Source organism: Schistocerca nitens, chromosome 3 (genome assembly GCF_023898315.1).
Source record: "Schistocerca nitens isolate TAMUIC-IGC-003100 chromosome 3, iqSchNite1.1, whole genome shotgun sequence".
Classification (NCBI taxonomy): domain Eukaryota; kingdom Metazoa; phylum Arthropoda; class Insecta; order Orthoptera; family Acrididae; genus Schistocerca; species Schistocerca nitens.
Window position 1 is genome coordinate 654096751 of NC_064616.1, and position 17339 is coordinate 654114089.

Sequence of the window (17339 nt, forward strand, 5' to 3'; positions counted from 1 at the left end):
TAACCCTTAGAACTTGAGCAACATATTGTCGTTATTAGTACTGCCTGCACTAGTAACCCAAAAAGAGGACACATTAATTCTTGTCCCCCTGCCTTGAAATTTCTCATGTTTTTCAGCTTTTGAAACTATTATACTGGGAACAAATACAACACTCCATTTTATTTTGTGGGATACCCATGAATTTTCTGGGATATCCATGAAATCTTCTCAGATCAATGATTTCTCCTTTGTTGTCATCAATATGCACTACATGTACTATTGCATTTAGCACAGCTCTTTCTTACTCACACCAAACAAATGATACAGATCAAATGAAATGGCCAAATTTTGTGCATTGTTTGGTGTTGCAGACTAACCAGATTACATATATGCTATTCACTACAAACTGACAGCCAAAACTATGTATACATCTCAGTCTATTGGTCCATTCCACAGAGTCTGGCCCTACTGTTGTCCTCAGACTCTCAGGATGTCATGGAATTGTAACAACAGAAGGGTGTCCACATTGCTGAAGGTGTCATGAGTAATGCTTTGCAAACAATACATTGAGAAGTTCTGGAGTGTCTTGGGACATGCACTGTGTGAAGTCAGTAACATCCACAAGATGCAATTTGTTAAACTTAAAATTAGGACCAGTATACTTGTACAGCACTGACAGTATTTCTCATGATAAGACAGAAATGCTCGCAAGTCAAAATATAAATGTCAAGGTATGAGAAAGCTCACCATCAAGATTTACCTGCTGCAACTTACACCTATCCCAGTTCTGCTCACTAATGACACGGCTAGCTGTACAAGATTGAGCTATAATGACCAATTTTCTGCCAATGTTCAGTTCACACAACTGTTATGTCACATTTTCAAAATATACAGGTCACCTTCACAATGCTAAAGTGATAACAGTTAATAGTTGTTCAAAGTCTTATGTTAGTAAAGTAAAACTGTCACCAACCCATATGTAGGTTTAAACACAGCAGCATTTTCCTATGCATCATCCAAATTGGAGGTAGTGTATTTCTGCACTCTCCCCAACATTCTAAGTCAATTTACCTGACCAGTTATGGCACGACCTACAGTTTAACATGGGCTTAGAACCATCATACAACCTGAAATCTCTCTCATTAACCAATCACCAGGTGAATGAAGTAGTGCTATAGAAAAAAATCCTAAGACTCACTGAGCACTGATCCCTGGACCTTTGGATATGTAGTCCAACATTTTTCCACTATTGGTACAGGATATCCTGTTAATGATACAAAAAAAGCTCGGAATGTGCATTAAGATATATGAACAGTTAGTTATCAATAAACAAAATGTGTATCAAATGCTATGAACAATTAAAAATAAGTTTTGAACATTAAGCACTGTAGTGAAACATAAGGTGGAACAATGAAATGATCTGTAGCATGCGCAGTAACTAACCAATCTTCTTTATAGCAATAATCTTCACAATTTTTACTTTTGACTGGGTCTCAAATCAAACAATATTAAGATTAATAAGGCATGGCATGATGTAAACAATATTGTACCATGGATATCTGCTCTCTGTTAACTAATGCTCTAACAATCTTTTTCTGTATCCAGCATAAACATGACAACTCCATGGAAGTCGAACACAATGAAACGATTTACATTAAATACATTAACAAGAATTACATTTCAATATGCTGTAATTAGTTCTTGTACACTACACAAAAACGCACATACCCATTAAAAGACAGGCAGAGTCAATAATTTTGCTGCTGTTAACAGCATACATAGTTCTGGTATTAACATAGTTGAGGACACTGGTGAGGACCTGAAGATTGCTAACGTTTTCTTTTGCTGACTAACCTATTTCTGTTCAGAAAATGTTTTGTTTATGTAAAAACACTAAGTGATAGATCACTCTATATTGGGTGGGGGAGTTTACAGATTGAATTGCACAGATAACTGTTGGAATCAATGTTACACTGCATCCAGAGGTTGAGGGACACTCCACAGAAGAAGTAAGATGAAAATATCATTCCAGAATCTATTATTTTAAACAAAGTGTACACCTAATTGAGTCTTAAACTATCATTTGTTCGTAATTTATGCTGAAGACTCGGCAGAGTTTCATTATAAAGAACATTTCCATGTATACAGATCCTCTGTACCCAGTTTTTAGACTGCAATTTTTCACATACACAATTCTGTACTAAGAATGTTAAGTGCTGATGATACACATTATTAGAGAGACTGTAAATAAAATTGCTCGCTCCTTATGCATCTGAACTGATATCAGTATTTTGTGGTGCAACAAATCTGTGATCTGGGTGAAACACCAGGTACCTTGGTCCTGGTCAGAGATAAAGCTTGTTGCATCAGTTCAAGCTCCTCAAAAAGTCACATCACTTCAGTCCCGTATACCCCCTTTCCCACAGTGTCATATTTGCAGAAATGCTCCCCCACAGAGCATACGACTTGCCACAATGAATCAGGTGGAAAACTTTTATAAGAAGTATATGCCTAGAACAGAGAGTAGCAGTGATGTGCAAAAAATCATATAGCTTTAGCAATACGACAACACACAAATATAGTACTATTTCTGGAAGAATTTAGTGACTTGCTTCCTGGACACAGTGTTTGTGTGTGCTCAGATGTTTATAACACAGATTATAAAGCACAAATAAATAATTCTCAGATTACATTCACAGTGGAACTAAAGTCATTGTGCATTTAAAATTGTTCATAAATGAATGTGGAGAGCAAGTAGAGGAGTAAAGAAAGCACAATCCACCACAGATTTTGAACACTTTGTCAAAGAACCAAGAGTGTGAGTAAGTAAAGGAGACAGAACTGTAATCAACCAATCAAGATGCTTCCTAATGAAGTAATATGCACCAGCTTGGACAGTTTTCAACATGAAGCAACACAAGAACTAAAAGTAGGAATGGTTTTTAGAAATCTAACAATAAGCATATGAGAAAGGAATTAATAACTGACAGCCTTGCCTACAAATGAGGAATGGTGTGAGTAACTGATGGCTTATTGGTTTTGTCCACATTACTGGAACTATGCAAGTGAAGATCTTAACACAGCACACAGTGTTCACCACCTTTCAGACTTCGAGAAATGTCAGACGATAGATGTAGTGAGATTATACTGACAGATTGCATGCACACTTGGCTACAGTGCAATAACATCAAATTGAGTGGTGACAAGTTGGACTCTGGACAATTGTGGTAAGAAGTGTATGCATGGATCCTTTCAGGACTACACAACAATCGTAGGATTGTTCAACTGGCTTTGGTGAACAGATAAATGTCAACAGCTGAAATCCAGAAATATTACAGGCAAAGTGTCACCTTGAACTGTCAGTAGCAGATAAATGGAAGCTCGGTAGAGATCTCGAGCTACCTACATCTACATGGTTACTCTGCAATTCACACTGAAGTGCCTGGCAAAGGGTTCATCGAAGCATTTTCATACTACTTCTCTACCATTCCACTCTCGAACGGCACATGGGAAAAAGAAACACCAAAATCTTTCCGTTCGAACACTGATTTCTTTTATTTTATTATGATGATCATTCCTCCCTACGTAGGTGGCTGTCAACAAAATATTTTCGCATTCGGAAGAGAAAGTTGGTGATTGAAATTTTCATAAATACGAGGGCGGTTCAGAAAGTAACCTCCGATTGGTCACAGTGCGGGTTGTGGGGGGAGTAGCGACGCCATCTGTGCGTTCACGCACTCAACAGGTCAGTCGGCATCAAGCCGTGGTCGAGTGAACGTCATACCTGCGCTAGTTTAGTTTTTGTGGCAGTTTGAAATGTGTGCTGCAATAGAAAACCCCACCAAATGTGAAGTGCGTGCTGTCATAAGGTTTTTTACAGCCAAAGGATATTCTGCAGCAGCTATTCATCGTGAGCTTTGTGCCGTGTACGGACCAAGAGTTATGAGTGAAGGAGTTGTCCGTGAATGGGTACGTTTATTTAAAAGTGGACGAGAAAACGTTCATGATGAAGAGAGGAGTGGTAGACCATCATTGGTGACTGACGAACTCGTTCAGACAGTTGATGCAAAAGTTCATGAAAATCGACGTTTCTCAATGTCGGAGTTGTCTACTGGTTTTCCACATTTTTTCTAAGACTCTCTTGTACGAGATAGTGACAGCAAGATTGGGTTACCGTAAGTTCTGTGCACGATGGGTGCCCAAAATTCTTACCGACCACCACAAAACTCAAAGAATGGCCTCTGCATTAGACTTTCTGTCACATTATGAGGACGAAGGAGAACCATTGTTAAACAGAATCGTGACCGGTGACGAAACCTGGATTAAGTACGTGAACCCTGAGACAAAAGAACAATCAAAGATGTGGGCACATTCAAATTCGCCTACCAAACCAAGAAAAGCCTCGCAAGATTTTTCTGCCAGAAAACTGATGGCAACGGTGTTTTGGGATGCCAAAGGGGTGTTGTTGGTTGAATTCATGGAACGTGGTACGACCATTAATCAAGACGTGTACTGTGAAACAATAAAAAAGTTACGACGGGCAATACAGAACAAACGCCGTGGTATGCTGACTTCCGGTATCGTTTTTTTGCACGATAACGCCCGTCCTCACTCTGCTCGCAGAACAACGGCCCTTCTTGAGTCCTTCAAGTGAGACGTTATCAACCATCCACCTTACAGCCCAGACCTGGCGCCAAGTGATTATCACCTCTTCATGCATTTGAAGAAATGGCTTGGGTCACAGCGGTTTGATGACGACGAAGAGCTCAAAGATGCGGTCACAGGCTGGCTCCAGGCACAAGCGGGTGATTTTTATGCAGAAGGAATTTCAAAGCTTGTGAAGAGATACGATAAGTGCCTCAATCGCTATGGAGACTATGTAGAAAAATAGTGCAAAGATGTAGTTGTAAGATGCATATATTAAAATATTTTTATTTAACTTGGTGTATTTTTTTAAATCAACCGGAGGTTACTTTCTGAATGGCCCTCGTAGATCTCGCTGCAAAGAAAACCGCCTTTGTTTCAGTGACTGCCATCTGAAATCACGTATCATATCAGTGACACTCTCACCCCTATTGCGCGACAACACGAAACGAGCTGCCCTTCTTTGCACTTTTTCGATGTCCTCCGTCAATCCTACCTGGTAAGGATCCCACACCGCGCAGCAATATTCCAGCAGAGGATGGACACGTGTAATGTAGGCTGTCTCTTTAGTGGGTTTGTTGCATCTTCTAAGTGTTCTGCCAACAAACCGCAGACTTTGTTTCACCTTCCCCACAATATTATCTATGTGGTCTTTCCAATTTAAGTTGCACGTAATTGTAATTCCTAGGTATGTAGTTGAATTGACAGCCCTTATATTTGTGCGATTTATCGTATACCCAGAATTTATCAGATTTCTTTTAGTACTAATTTGGATGTGTAAATTGCCACTTTTCGCACCATACAGAAATTCTCTCGAGATCATTTTGTAATTGGAATTGATCGTCTGATGATTTTACTACACAGTAAATTACAACGTCATCTGCAAACAGTGTAAGGGGGCTGCTCAGATTATCACCTAGATCATTTACGAAAACCAGCAACAGCAGAGGGCCCATGACACTTGTTCTACTCGATTTACCATTTATCACTACGAACTGTGACCTCTCTGAGAGGAAATCATGAGTCCAGTCACACAACTGAGACAATACTCCACTCCATATGCATGCAATTTGATTAATAGTCGCTTATGAGGAACGGTATCAAAAGCCTTCTGGAAATCTAGGAATATGGAATCGATCTGGGATCCCTTGTCGACAGCACTTGTTACTTCATGGGAATAAGAACTATATTTTCTGAATCCATGTTGGTTATGTATCAATAAGTCATTTTCTTCAAGGTGATTCATAATGGTCGACTAAAGTATATGCTCCAAAATCCTACTGCAAATTGAGGTCAGTGATATGGGTCTCTAATTCAATGAGTTACTCGCATTTCCTTTCTTGAATATTGGTGTGACCTGTGCTACTTTCCAGTCTTTAGGAACAGACCTTTCATCAAGTGAGTGGTTGTATATGATTACTAAGAAAGGCGCTATTGTGTCTGCATACTCTGAAAGGAACCTGATTGGTATACCATCTGGACTAGAAGATGTGCCTTTCTTAAGTGATTTGAGTTGTTTCACAACACCTAAGGTATCTACTTTTCTGTCACTCATGCTAACAGCTGTTCTGGTTTTGAATTCTGGAATATTTACTTCATCTTCTTTAATGAAGGAATTATGGAAAACTGTATTTAGTAGCTCAGCTTTAGTGGCACCATCATTGGTAACATTTCTACCGCTATCGTGCAGTGACAGTATTGACTGTTTTTTGTCACTAGTGTACTTTACATATGACCAGAATCTCTTTGGGTTTTCTACCATATTTTAAGACATATGTTTCATTGTGGAAACTATTAAAAGCATCTCACTGACATCCACACTAAATTTCGAGCTTCCGTGAAAATTAGCAATTTTGCGTTCTTCTGAATTTGGCATGCTTTTTTCGTTGATTCCACAACAGTGTTCTGATGTGTTTTGTGTACCACAGTGGATCAGTCCCGTCTCTTATTAACTTATGCGGTATAAATCTATCTATTGCTGTTGATACTGTATCTCTGAATTTGAGCCATATCCAGTCTACAGTTACGTAATTAGCTTGGAAGGAATGGAGACTCTCTCTTAGGAAGGCATCAAGCGAATTTTTACTAGCTGTTTTAAATAGATATATTTTGCGTTTATTTTTAGTGGTTTGTCTGTAATGTGTCATTTGCTGCTGACATCCTACTACAGACTTGCCAAAGTCAGTCTGACATCAAATGGCATTCTGTGATGTTCAGCCATCAGTCTTGCATCTGTTTGTTGGGGTCAAATAGACACCGATGTGTCAACAGATGACTGGTGAAAGGCCATAGGAAGTAGCGATTCTCAAGGCACGTACCTCTCCGACTCCTGGAATCATGGGGTGGGAAGCTATAGTGTATGATAATATGACTGATCTGCTAATTGTTAGAGGGAGCCCGATTGCTCGCCAAGATGTGACAAGAATGGTAAACTCTTGTTGTACTCTTTGTGACCTGGGTACCAAATGGCATGTTCCAGCAGGGTAATGTTAAGAACCCACACAGCACCTCACATCACAAACACCTGCATGATCCTCTGATACATCATCCATTAGAACCTGTCTGGAATTCACTTTCACACCATCTTCCAATCAGAAGTCTCCACAAAACGACATAGCATGTCTTTCATACGTGGCAAGAAATTCCTTAGAATGATATTCCGAGGCAGTTTTTTTCCATGCCGAAATGAGCAGAAGAGAGTATTTGTTCCTGTGGGGGGGTCACACCTCATATTGATGTAGATGCTCAGTTCTGAATGGAACGAAAGTTTTATCATTTAATAACTGTTATGTGTCGACAAAGAGAAAAATAATTACATCCAGAAAAAGTTTGAGACCAACAGCCATGTGACCAACTGCAAATAGATGAGTGCTTCAAAACTGTGTGTGTCAATCCATGTTAACCTGGATGGCCAAATCAAAAAAGTGTGTGTGTGTGTGTTTTGTGTACTCCACACACATCAATCAACAAATACAAGGAAGTGTCTTTCACAGTGCAAGTGAATGCTAAGGATGTTGAAAATAAAATACTGCACTATGTTAAAGAAATTGTAATGCAAGATACCAACTGACTTTTTATTACTATATGTTCAGTATACGAGAACACCCGCTCATCAGCCTGACTATCATACCTATGAGGAGAAAAGTGTTTATGTTAATTTTTGGGATCATTAAAGTTGTAGACTATGTGGAGGGAGATAAGTGTAGAGAACACAACTCCACTGGTACAAAATGAAGTGTCCATTTAATAGTTATTAAACCTTTTATAAAGATACGTCTATGTCCAGGCATTTATCTGACATTGAAATATCTATGCACACTGGCCACAGATTAGCACTGATTATTCATCAACTACTGGGCTGAAAATAGTGAAGTAACTTCCTATCATCGTCATCTTTTGCATCTGCTTCTACAAAGTTCAGTCATTAATGCAAAAGCCAAAAGTAAAGGGCTCTTTCCTGTGGAAAAGGCATTTAATACGTGTACAACGAGAAAAAGGGGGGGGGGGGGTCTACACCTTATGAATATTAGAAAATAATTCTTTCAATGGATGATTATTAACGACACTGATGTGAGAGTGTGCGTAAGTCTCCTGTAACACCATGGAAACTGAACCTTCTCTGTAAAACTTTAGGCAATGTGGTTTTATTTCTGTAATTAAAAAGCACACTTCCCACATACATACTTCAGAATCTGTCCAATTTTGCATAACAAAACCACACCAACACACTATACAACTATTTCTACAGCACATGTTTCTGAAAGAGTTAAGATACTGAACCTTCTTTTTCCTTTTGCTTTTACAACAATGCCTTCATGTCAAATGTAAAAAGAAAATATACCTTGAGGATACTGCTGACCCTGTGGCGCATAAGGACCCATTTGTTGGCCAGGAAGTTTATATCCATGCAGATGTGATGGAGGAGCCAATGGTTGCTGATAGTTCCCCTGAGCTGCCATCGGTGAATGACTCATACGAGTAGGTCCACTTCCATCAGACTGCCCGCTCGAAGGCCGAGGAGGCATCGGAATGTTTTGTTGGCCTGCAAAAAAGATATTCCAAATCATTAAAATACTAGATAACATCTGATAATACTTGAGATACAAATCCTGTACAAGGGTAATGGTAAGAGTAAAGGTAATGGTAAATGTTACAGTAGGAGATAACAGCAAAGAGAGAGAGAGAACTAGGCTGTTATCACTGTCTGCCACGCATCAACAGAAAATTCAGTTCTGTTCTGTGGAAAGTGTAACGATAAAATGAGAACTAGGCTGTTATCACTGTCTGCCACGCATCAACAGAAAATTCAGTTCTGTTCTGTGGAAAGTGTAACGATAAAATGAAAGATGAAATTAGTTTTGAGCACTACAAACCAAGGTCATCAGTGCCCCTTTCTTAATGGGATGAATGTACATAAAATTCAAAAATTAAAAGCATATGCTTTGTCAATGTTTTGTTTTTGAAACTGACAAAAATAAGTTTTGAAGTTAAATAGTATCTTTAAAATTACAATTATCGAGATGTACATGTCTGCCTCTAGAGTGATAATGAAACTTACCACAAATATCATTTATTATCAACCACACTTCGACAGTCTCATACAACCTGCCTTATACCCCAAAACAATTTTACGAGCATGTGTCCTGGACTTGACACACAAAAATATCTACAAGAATCCCACTTTTTGCTGGCATACCTAGCCAATGACTGTAAAGGTTTGCAGAGAAAAACCAAACCAGAGTCTTTACAAATGAGTGTCGTGAAAAGAGGATGTATGTTTCCAACTACAGTTACAGAAAGCAGACCCTACAAAGCTGATCGAATTTTCTCATTATGAGAATACTGAAAGGCAATCTGTTTTAATTGTTAAAAACCATTCAAAACTCAAGATGGCATAAAATATTTTTATTCAAGACAACCCGTTTCAATAGTCTTAGTTATTATCCACAGGTCTTAAACATTTTTTTTTGTAGTAAACCATGTTCATTTCATGCTGACCTAATGCACAGGATGTAAGTGTGATTTTAAATATTTTAGTGATGACAGTCAGTTATAATGTGCTGAGTTTTATCCACTAGACAATTAGAGGCTAGGTAACTGCACTGGTTAAAGCCAGCGTTACACAAAGAATGAATGAGTGCGTGAGTGAGTGAGTAAGAGACTAGTTAGATAGTTTTTAAACTGGCCAGTACACCACCAGAGATTAAGAAGAGTCCTCAGTGAATCGAGGAGGCCGATGGTAGTAAAATAGAGCGGGTGCCATATTCCATTTCTCACCTAGGGCAGCAAAACACCTAGCAGCAGGCTGGATAATATGACACAACGAGAAATGAAGGCGAATTAAGGGGAACAAAAATGAAAAGTGGAATAAAAAGTCCAATTAAGAACTATGAGCAAAGCAGGAAAAATATTCTACTACATTTTTATTTTCATTCTCTTTCTGGTTTTTTCACCTCTACCTTTCTGCTTCCCTCCTAGTTCGTAACTGCACTTTTAATTAGGCCTACATTTTTCCATATTTGTTCCCCTTACTCCATCTTTAGTTCTCACTCTGTCGTATCATCTGTGGATTGAAGCTGGCACAATTTCTCAATGTACTACCACTTACCTCGTATTGTCTATGACCCCCCCCCCCTCCCTCCCACTTCCGGCATTTGCCTCATCCACGTTACAGGTAAGTTCATCTCAACCAGAAGTCTGAGTGACGTGTCGTTTCTTCCAACTTTCCCCAAACCATATGTTTTTTCTCCATGAGAAAAAACTAACAGTTCTAAGTCAGGTATCTTTTTTACGTGTGTCTAACAGCAGTAACAGAAATTTCACTTCTTTAAGGTAAGTACTATTCACATAAACTAAGTTTGACACTCCTCGCGGTTAGCTGATGGAAGGGACTGTAAATGCATTTCCCCTTTACAGACGTTCCCATCAGCCACCGCGCCGGGTGTACACTTAGTTTGTGCGAATAATGATGATCAATGGGCTATTCTGTCTCCTAATTTTATTGTTTACTGTAGAGAATTGTCGTCATTTGGCAGTCTCTTTGTGTTCAGTACTTTTTCGAATAGGAGTTTTCTTTCTTCTTTGGCGCATATTTCCCTGGCCGACTATGTTTTGTTTGTATTCGGCAATTTTCTTTTTTTCGTGTTTCGTGGCGTTTTTTCATGTTCTGTGATCTTATTCTCATTTTTGCAATATATGCTCTTCGGCAATCTCTTTTTTTCCATGTTCATTGACCTTCCTTTCACTGTTTGACGATCTACTTAAACTGCACGGTATTTTCTCTCTTTGCATATCATTCTTCCTTGTTCGTCGACCACAGTTTTCTTCCAATTGGCGATCCTACCCTGTCTCCTTGATGTCTTATTTACTGCTTACAGATCTTTAGTATATTTCCAATGGCTATTTCTTGTGGTAAAATTATTTTACTGTCAATAATTATCAGCACAATTTCCCAGTTGCAAATTTGCATCTTTAACTCCTCACCTTTTTTTACACATATTTCTCTTTCTTAGAGCTATTTTCACCAGTTCCAACCATCCCCCTTTTTTTCCAATAATCGTTCTATACCTCAATACCTCCACGCCTTCCGCCAACAGCCAGCTACCAGTCTCACATATTTTTCCTCAAGTCCTTCCTTTGCTATTCCTCTGGAACTTGCAAGTTCCAATCTCTTGGAGCAACTCATCTTTCCATCATTCCCTCAATAAATTGTAAACTAATTAAACCTTGGCACATATTCGTTTTGCCCCTAACCCATAAAAATGGTCTGTGCCACTCACCTTTCTCAACAACTGCTGTCTCTGTTTAACTTGCCTCCCCCCCTTCAGAATAACTGTCCACAACCCACTACCACTTACTCCAGACTAACCACTAGTAAATCTTTTATCATCAAAGGTAGAGCAAAATGTGAAACACATTTGTTGTTTACCAACACAAGTTCTCTGCATAGCTTTTTATACAGGATACACATCTCTTGTCATATTGTGACTAACTGAAATTTCAATTACGATAAGTTTGTTTGCGTAGCCATCCTCCGCAGCAAGCACATAAATACTTGTTTTGTAAACAGAACCACCTTTTCTTACTGCAACTTTATTTATTTTTCCAGATGCATTTCGTCTTTTTCTTATTCTAAGGCATTTCCAGTGGGATAGTTTGCTCGGATCTGTGTTTCCTCTCACCTGGTCTGGAGGTCACACTACCACTTTATTTCCAACCCACATGTACAATTTTGTATTCCGAACTTTTTCACACTGTTCACCACATTTCTCCCTCTTTTTTGTGGTGTACTATTATCCTTTAGCCAGCAGTTATAGCTATTTGTTCAAACACTTTACTTTTAACAATGTTGTACTATTATTCTTTAGCCATTAGTTATAGCTATTTGTTCGAACACTGTGCTTTTAACAACATTTTAAAAGCACAGTGTTTGAACAAATAGCTATAACTAATGGCTAAAGAATAATAGTACACCACAAAAAAGGAGAAATGTGGTGAACAGTGGGAAAAACTTCGCAATACAAAATTGTACGTGTGGTTCGGAAATAAAGTGGTAGTGGGACCTACAGAGCAGAGGAGAGGAAAAACAGATCCCAGCAAACTATGCCACTGAAGATGCCTTAGAATAAGAAAAAGGCAAAATGCATCTGGAGAAATAAATGAAGTTGCAGCAAGAAAAGGCAGTTTTATTTACAAAACAAATATTCCCATTATGATGCTCATTGCACTTCTGTCATCTCGCAAGTAGGTTATTTGAAAACAGTGGTGTGTAAATGAGAGGAACAGATTCCATTGTGAAGTCATAGAGAATAAAGCAGCAACATTGTGTGTGTTATGCCATAACTTTTATGCATTTCTTCACTGTGCTATGCCACAAATTCTCATTGATGTACATTTTTCTCATGTTGACATTGCAATGATGGTCCTTCAATAGGCAGATAACCTCTGAAGTTAAATCTGTGTTTTGAAGTGTAAATTAGCTGGTAAAGGAAATGTTTGTCAAGACAATAGATGGGTTGTTTTGTTAATTTCATCACACACTCCCTCAGTTTGCCTAGAAAGCCACTATGGCTACTACAAAGAAAAAAAGAAAAATGATCTCTTATCTGGTTCCAGGCCCTTACTGCTGATGCTATACTTAAGGATTATAAGAACTTTTGTGCCATTAATGTTGAATGGGTTTTAGTAACATACTTTTGTGCCTTTCGTGTAAATGGCTTTTATTTATACATATATACAAGAGTGTTTCACAATTCCTATTCCAGGTTTCTAAGCATTGTTGAGTAGGTTTAGTAGAGAGCTCAAGTTTTGATAAGGAACCCATCTCCATAAATGTACGATTTGGATATCAGATAAGTTTGAATTTTGGATCAGTTTTGAACCACATCACAGTACACACAAATTGAGAAGAGGGTGCCGTTGTCAGTCTCTGTTGTAATTATGACATCACAAGTTACTTTTGTCCATCTACAACAAGACCTGCTAGAAAGTGGTATAGTCCCAACTACGAGGGTTGACTGTTTTGCTCAACGGATGCTCACCACATTCTTTAATTTGAAAAGGACATCATTTGATACATGAAAGAGAACAAGACAACAAGTACTCAAAACACTGCCCAGGCCACGGCCTTCAGTAGAACATACTGCTAACAGTTCACTGTCTCTGTAGTGTGCGCGTGTGGTGATTCACGAGATTTGAAAATAGTCTCATCTCCAAAATTATTTTGCATCTGGAAAAGACATTTCCAGACATGAGTACTTACCAAACTTTATCTACTGTCCCTCTACAACCCCTAGAACTCAGAAATTAGTATTATGAAACACCTTATATTTATACAGCTGACACCTATTGCTTTGAGTAATTACCCTAGATCTCAAACCCAAGTGAAACATTCCAACACATGTAAGACTGTACACACTTTGTAGAAATTTTCACTAATTACCACAGTCAAAGTGAACATATGATTAAGGCTAAAAGACAGATTATTACCGAGACTCACAGGTCAGTTATTCCCTATGTGAGGGAACATGCTTTGTGCATTTGTTCATGTATTTTTTGTTCATTTGTATTGAAGTGGTCAAATGAAAATGCAGACAGTTTCAGAACCACAAACTTGACAACTAGGGAATATTAACAGATATAAGATACATTGGTTCCACTGACACACAGTGGACTCACACTGGCAAACTTTGCTAGAGTTCCCTGTCGCACATGACCTTATTTTCATTTGATAGTGGTACCAGAACTTATACAATTCATCAGCCAGACTATACAACTGCATTGCACAGGCTGGTGCTAGCAAACAAAAATAAAATAAAAACTACGAAATACAATCATATACTTAATTACTTGAGACTAATTACAAAAATGAACAGCAATTTGGAATTCTGATGTTAGTTTCAACTTCTGTTTGCAACCCAACCATAGTCCTAGCCACTCCAAAAAGAAGAGGGCAGGTGGCTGGAGAACCATATGCCATGTTGCCATAAGGAATTGGGGAAATATACCCCACGCCTCTACAGTAATGTATTCTTAGGCTGTGATACTGTTCAAGCACACACCTCATCCATGTCACAACAGATTTAGATAAACAGTTTCCTACGGGTGTTTGTCACTATCTGGTTGCAGGGATGAGGGTTTATATGGCAAATCCAAAGTTCAAAGGTTTGATTTCAGGTCAGTTTTAGATTTTTCCCCCCTAGCAATCTATGTGATGTGTCTTTCTGAGAATGCTTTGTCTATGTGAAAAAAGTAAAGTCTACTGAGATCTATCTTCCCCCACTGCACATCACACTGCAAATGGCTAGATGAACCACTCAGATTGGAAGGAGGCGAAGTTGTAACCCCTCTGGTAGGATCTTATGAAGTGAAGCAATGTTGTGGCCAACCAGCCTATAATCAATGGCAGTCTTACCTTGAATTTCAGAATGACACACATTGTTACAATTTTTGAACAGCAATATCTTTCTACAAACCACATTCCACAATGTTTCCCAGAATTATGTTGCAAATCAACATTGCTGATATGACCAGACAACCGAATCATTCTGTGGTAGTAGTCTTCTTATGAATGGGAGCTTTTTTGTGCTATATTTTAATTAAATGTGTCTATATTGCACAAGATGAATGGCAACCAGAAATTGGGTGGCTCCATTGCTCTATATTGTACACAGAACCAAAAAAGATTTTAATCATGCAGCCTTATGACGTCAATCGTTCCACCTACTTTTCAGCACCAGTAGTAATAATAGCAGTCCTCAGCAGTTACTTTTAACACAATAGTATATCGAATGAAATTTTTAGTCTACAGTGGAGCATACACTGATGTGAAACTTCCTGGCATATTAAAACTGTGTGCTGGACCGAGACTCAAACTAGGGACCTTTGCCTATCGTGGACAAGTGCTCCGCCATCCGAGCTACCCAAGCATGAATCGTGACCTGTCCTCACAGCTTTAATTCCACCAGTACACAGTTTTAATCTGCCAGGATATTTCACAACACTATACACTCAACATGATCCAACTGCAAGTGGTAAGCCTTGCCTGCCGGTAGTTGCCACAGCCACTTGTGAAGGAATGTTTGGCTCAACACAAAATCCAATCTACAGACTGGCTAAGATTTCAAATTCACAAAGTATTTTTGGTGGTGAAAGGTCACATTATGTTGCAGATAAATGAAAAGAATTATTACTATGTCAAGTTGTTTATCGATAATTCAAAGGAAGAAAGTGGAAAGGGATGTATGAAAAAGACACCACAGATGAAAAATGCACATCTCTTCATAAGTATGTTACTCCATGTTCAAGTATCTCAATGTAATAGAATGTCAAGTAATAAAATATTGCACTGTTTCCTTTTTATAAGTTCCTACTGTACATTGAATCCAGCATCCTCCTAAGGCAAAAGAAAGTTGACATCACAGATCAGTGTACTGTATGTCAGGAAGAATGTTCAAGGATAAGTATAATCTGTAACTGAGGATGCATTACAAATTACTCAAAAATCCTCCGGCCTGTCATCAAAAATGTATAAAGAACGCACTACACACAAAAAAATCATCATATACGGTTAAACAGAAACGTAGAAGAAATAAATCAATAAAGATCACTGAAGGGAAATCTTTAGCCTCAAAATCTGATGTAATCTCCTCAAAACAGGCAGAAAGTGTAGTTACAGAAGACAAGCAATCACTTTACTCCACTCAATGAGCAGGAACCGTGTCCATGCTATACAAAGTTGGATACACATACGGACACAGCTTGCAATGCTTAAATACAGCAAATGGGATGGTCATCAAAATATTGTGCATATAATGGAATCGACAGTTGTACTGTATCTCTCCATGCTGAGAACCAATAGTGCAATGCCACTTTGCCACATCCGATAGTGACACACACACCTGTGTTCCTCTCCTCCCACATAGCTTTTCTCAATGTACAAGTATAGCACTCCAAAACTATATGCAAGTTTCATGTCTTGATTAAAATGCAAATCATTCACAGAACAGCTCTTTCCACTCATGTGAATATTTTGTTTAAACCCATCTGAAGTGTTGACTGCCATGTGCAGTTGTTACCCTTGTGTGTCAATGCACAACATAATTCATATGCTTTCTATTCCATTTTACACAGTGAATCACATCACAGTGCTTTCACTTTTTGTTTGGGATCAATGTAACAAACAGTGATTCTTGATATTCCATCAAGAAAGTATTATGACAGTAGCAGCCCAATAGACAGCGACAAAGAAAATGATCATGGAATGAGGTGTTTAGGTTATGTAAATGACAAAAACACTCTTAAATCCCCTGTGCTGCTGATATTATGACACAAAGTTACACATTATGAATACAAGTTGGAGGTCACCATGCATCACCATTTCCAAGTAGTTATGGACACAGATATAACAAAGACTACAGAAGGTCTTCAATGTGATCTTTACATCACTACCTTTCTCGAGTAAGTATCATCAAAATGTGCTACATTCCATTAGTTTAAAGAGGAAAATTCCTTCATAAGTTTACTCACTATCGAATGACAAAAGCTCTTAGACTGGTGATGCCTGCTTTCACTAGTAGTTTGCAGCAGAAGCAGCATATTAAGCAATGGGAAGCCACTGGTCATTTATTCACAACTACTGAAATGCTTTCTTTCTTTCCATGTGTTCCCATGACAAAAAAATCTAATGAATTTTTCATTGACAGTCACATAACAATGAACGCACGAACTTCGAGAGGTATTGTAGGAATAATAATATACAAATCATTGTCTCTCAAGTGGACACATTTAATTTTAGACAAATAACTTTCACAAAATTTTCATAAATAATGACATTATATCATCAAGAAATACAAGCTACATATCTGGCTCACATTTTTTTGGTGAAAATTAGGTGTATGCTGATGGACAACATTTACCATGAAATCTGATATCATGCAAATGTAACAAGTTTCCTACAATGCATGCACTGAATAAACACTGAAGTTGAGCTACAACTTCAGTGGCTCTTTGTGCCTTCCATTCACATCTCAAATAGTGATTTTCTCTGCTTTTAACAAACTGTTACCTCTAATGGGGCAACGAACAGGTAAAAATTATTTTATCAGAGGTCTGTCAGTAGATGTTCTATTAAAAATTTCACAAATTATCAATTAATAATGCCCCAGATGCTGAATCACAGTGTTGAGTATTGATGTAACACTGTGACTGTAAGGTTT

General features: G+C 38.3%; 1 protein-coding gene across 1 annotated transcript in view; it reads right to left on the reverse strand.

The window, feature by feature from the left end:
• Positions 1-17339, reverse strand: part of LOC126249380 (trithorax group protein osa-like) — a 364811-nt gene that overhangs the window by 102800 nt on the left and 244672 nt on the right. Inside the window, exon 6 of the mRNA XM_049951034.1 lies at positions 8465-8665. Within this exon, the coding sequence (XP_049806991.1) occupies positions 8465-8665 (201 nt within the window). The remainder of the gene's footprint in view (positions 1-8464; positions 8666-17339) is intronic.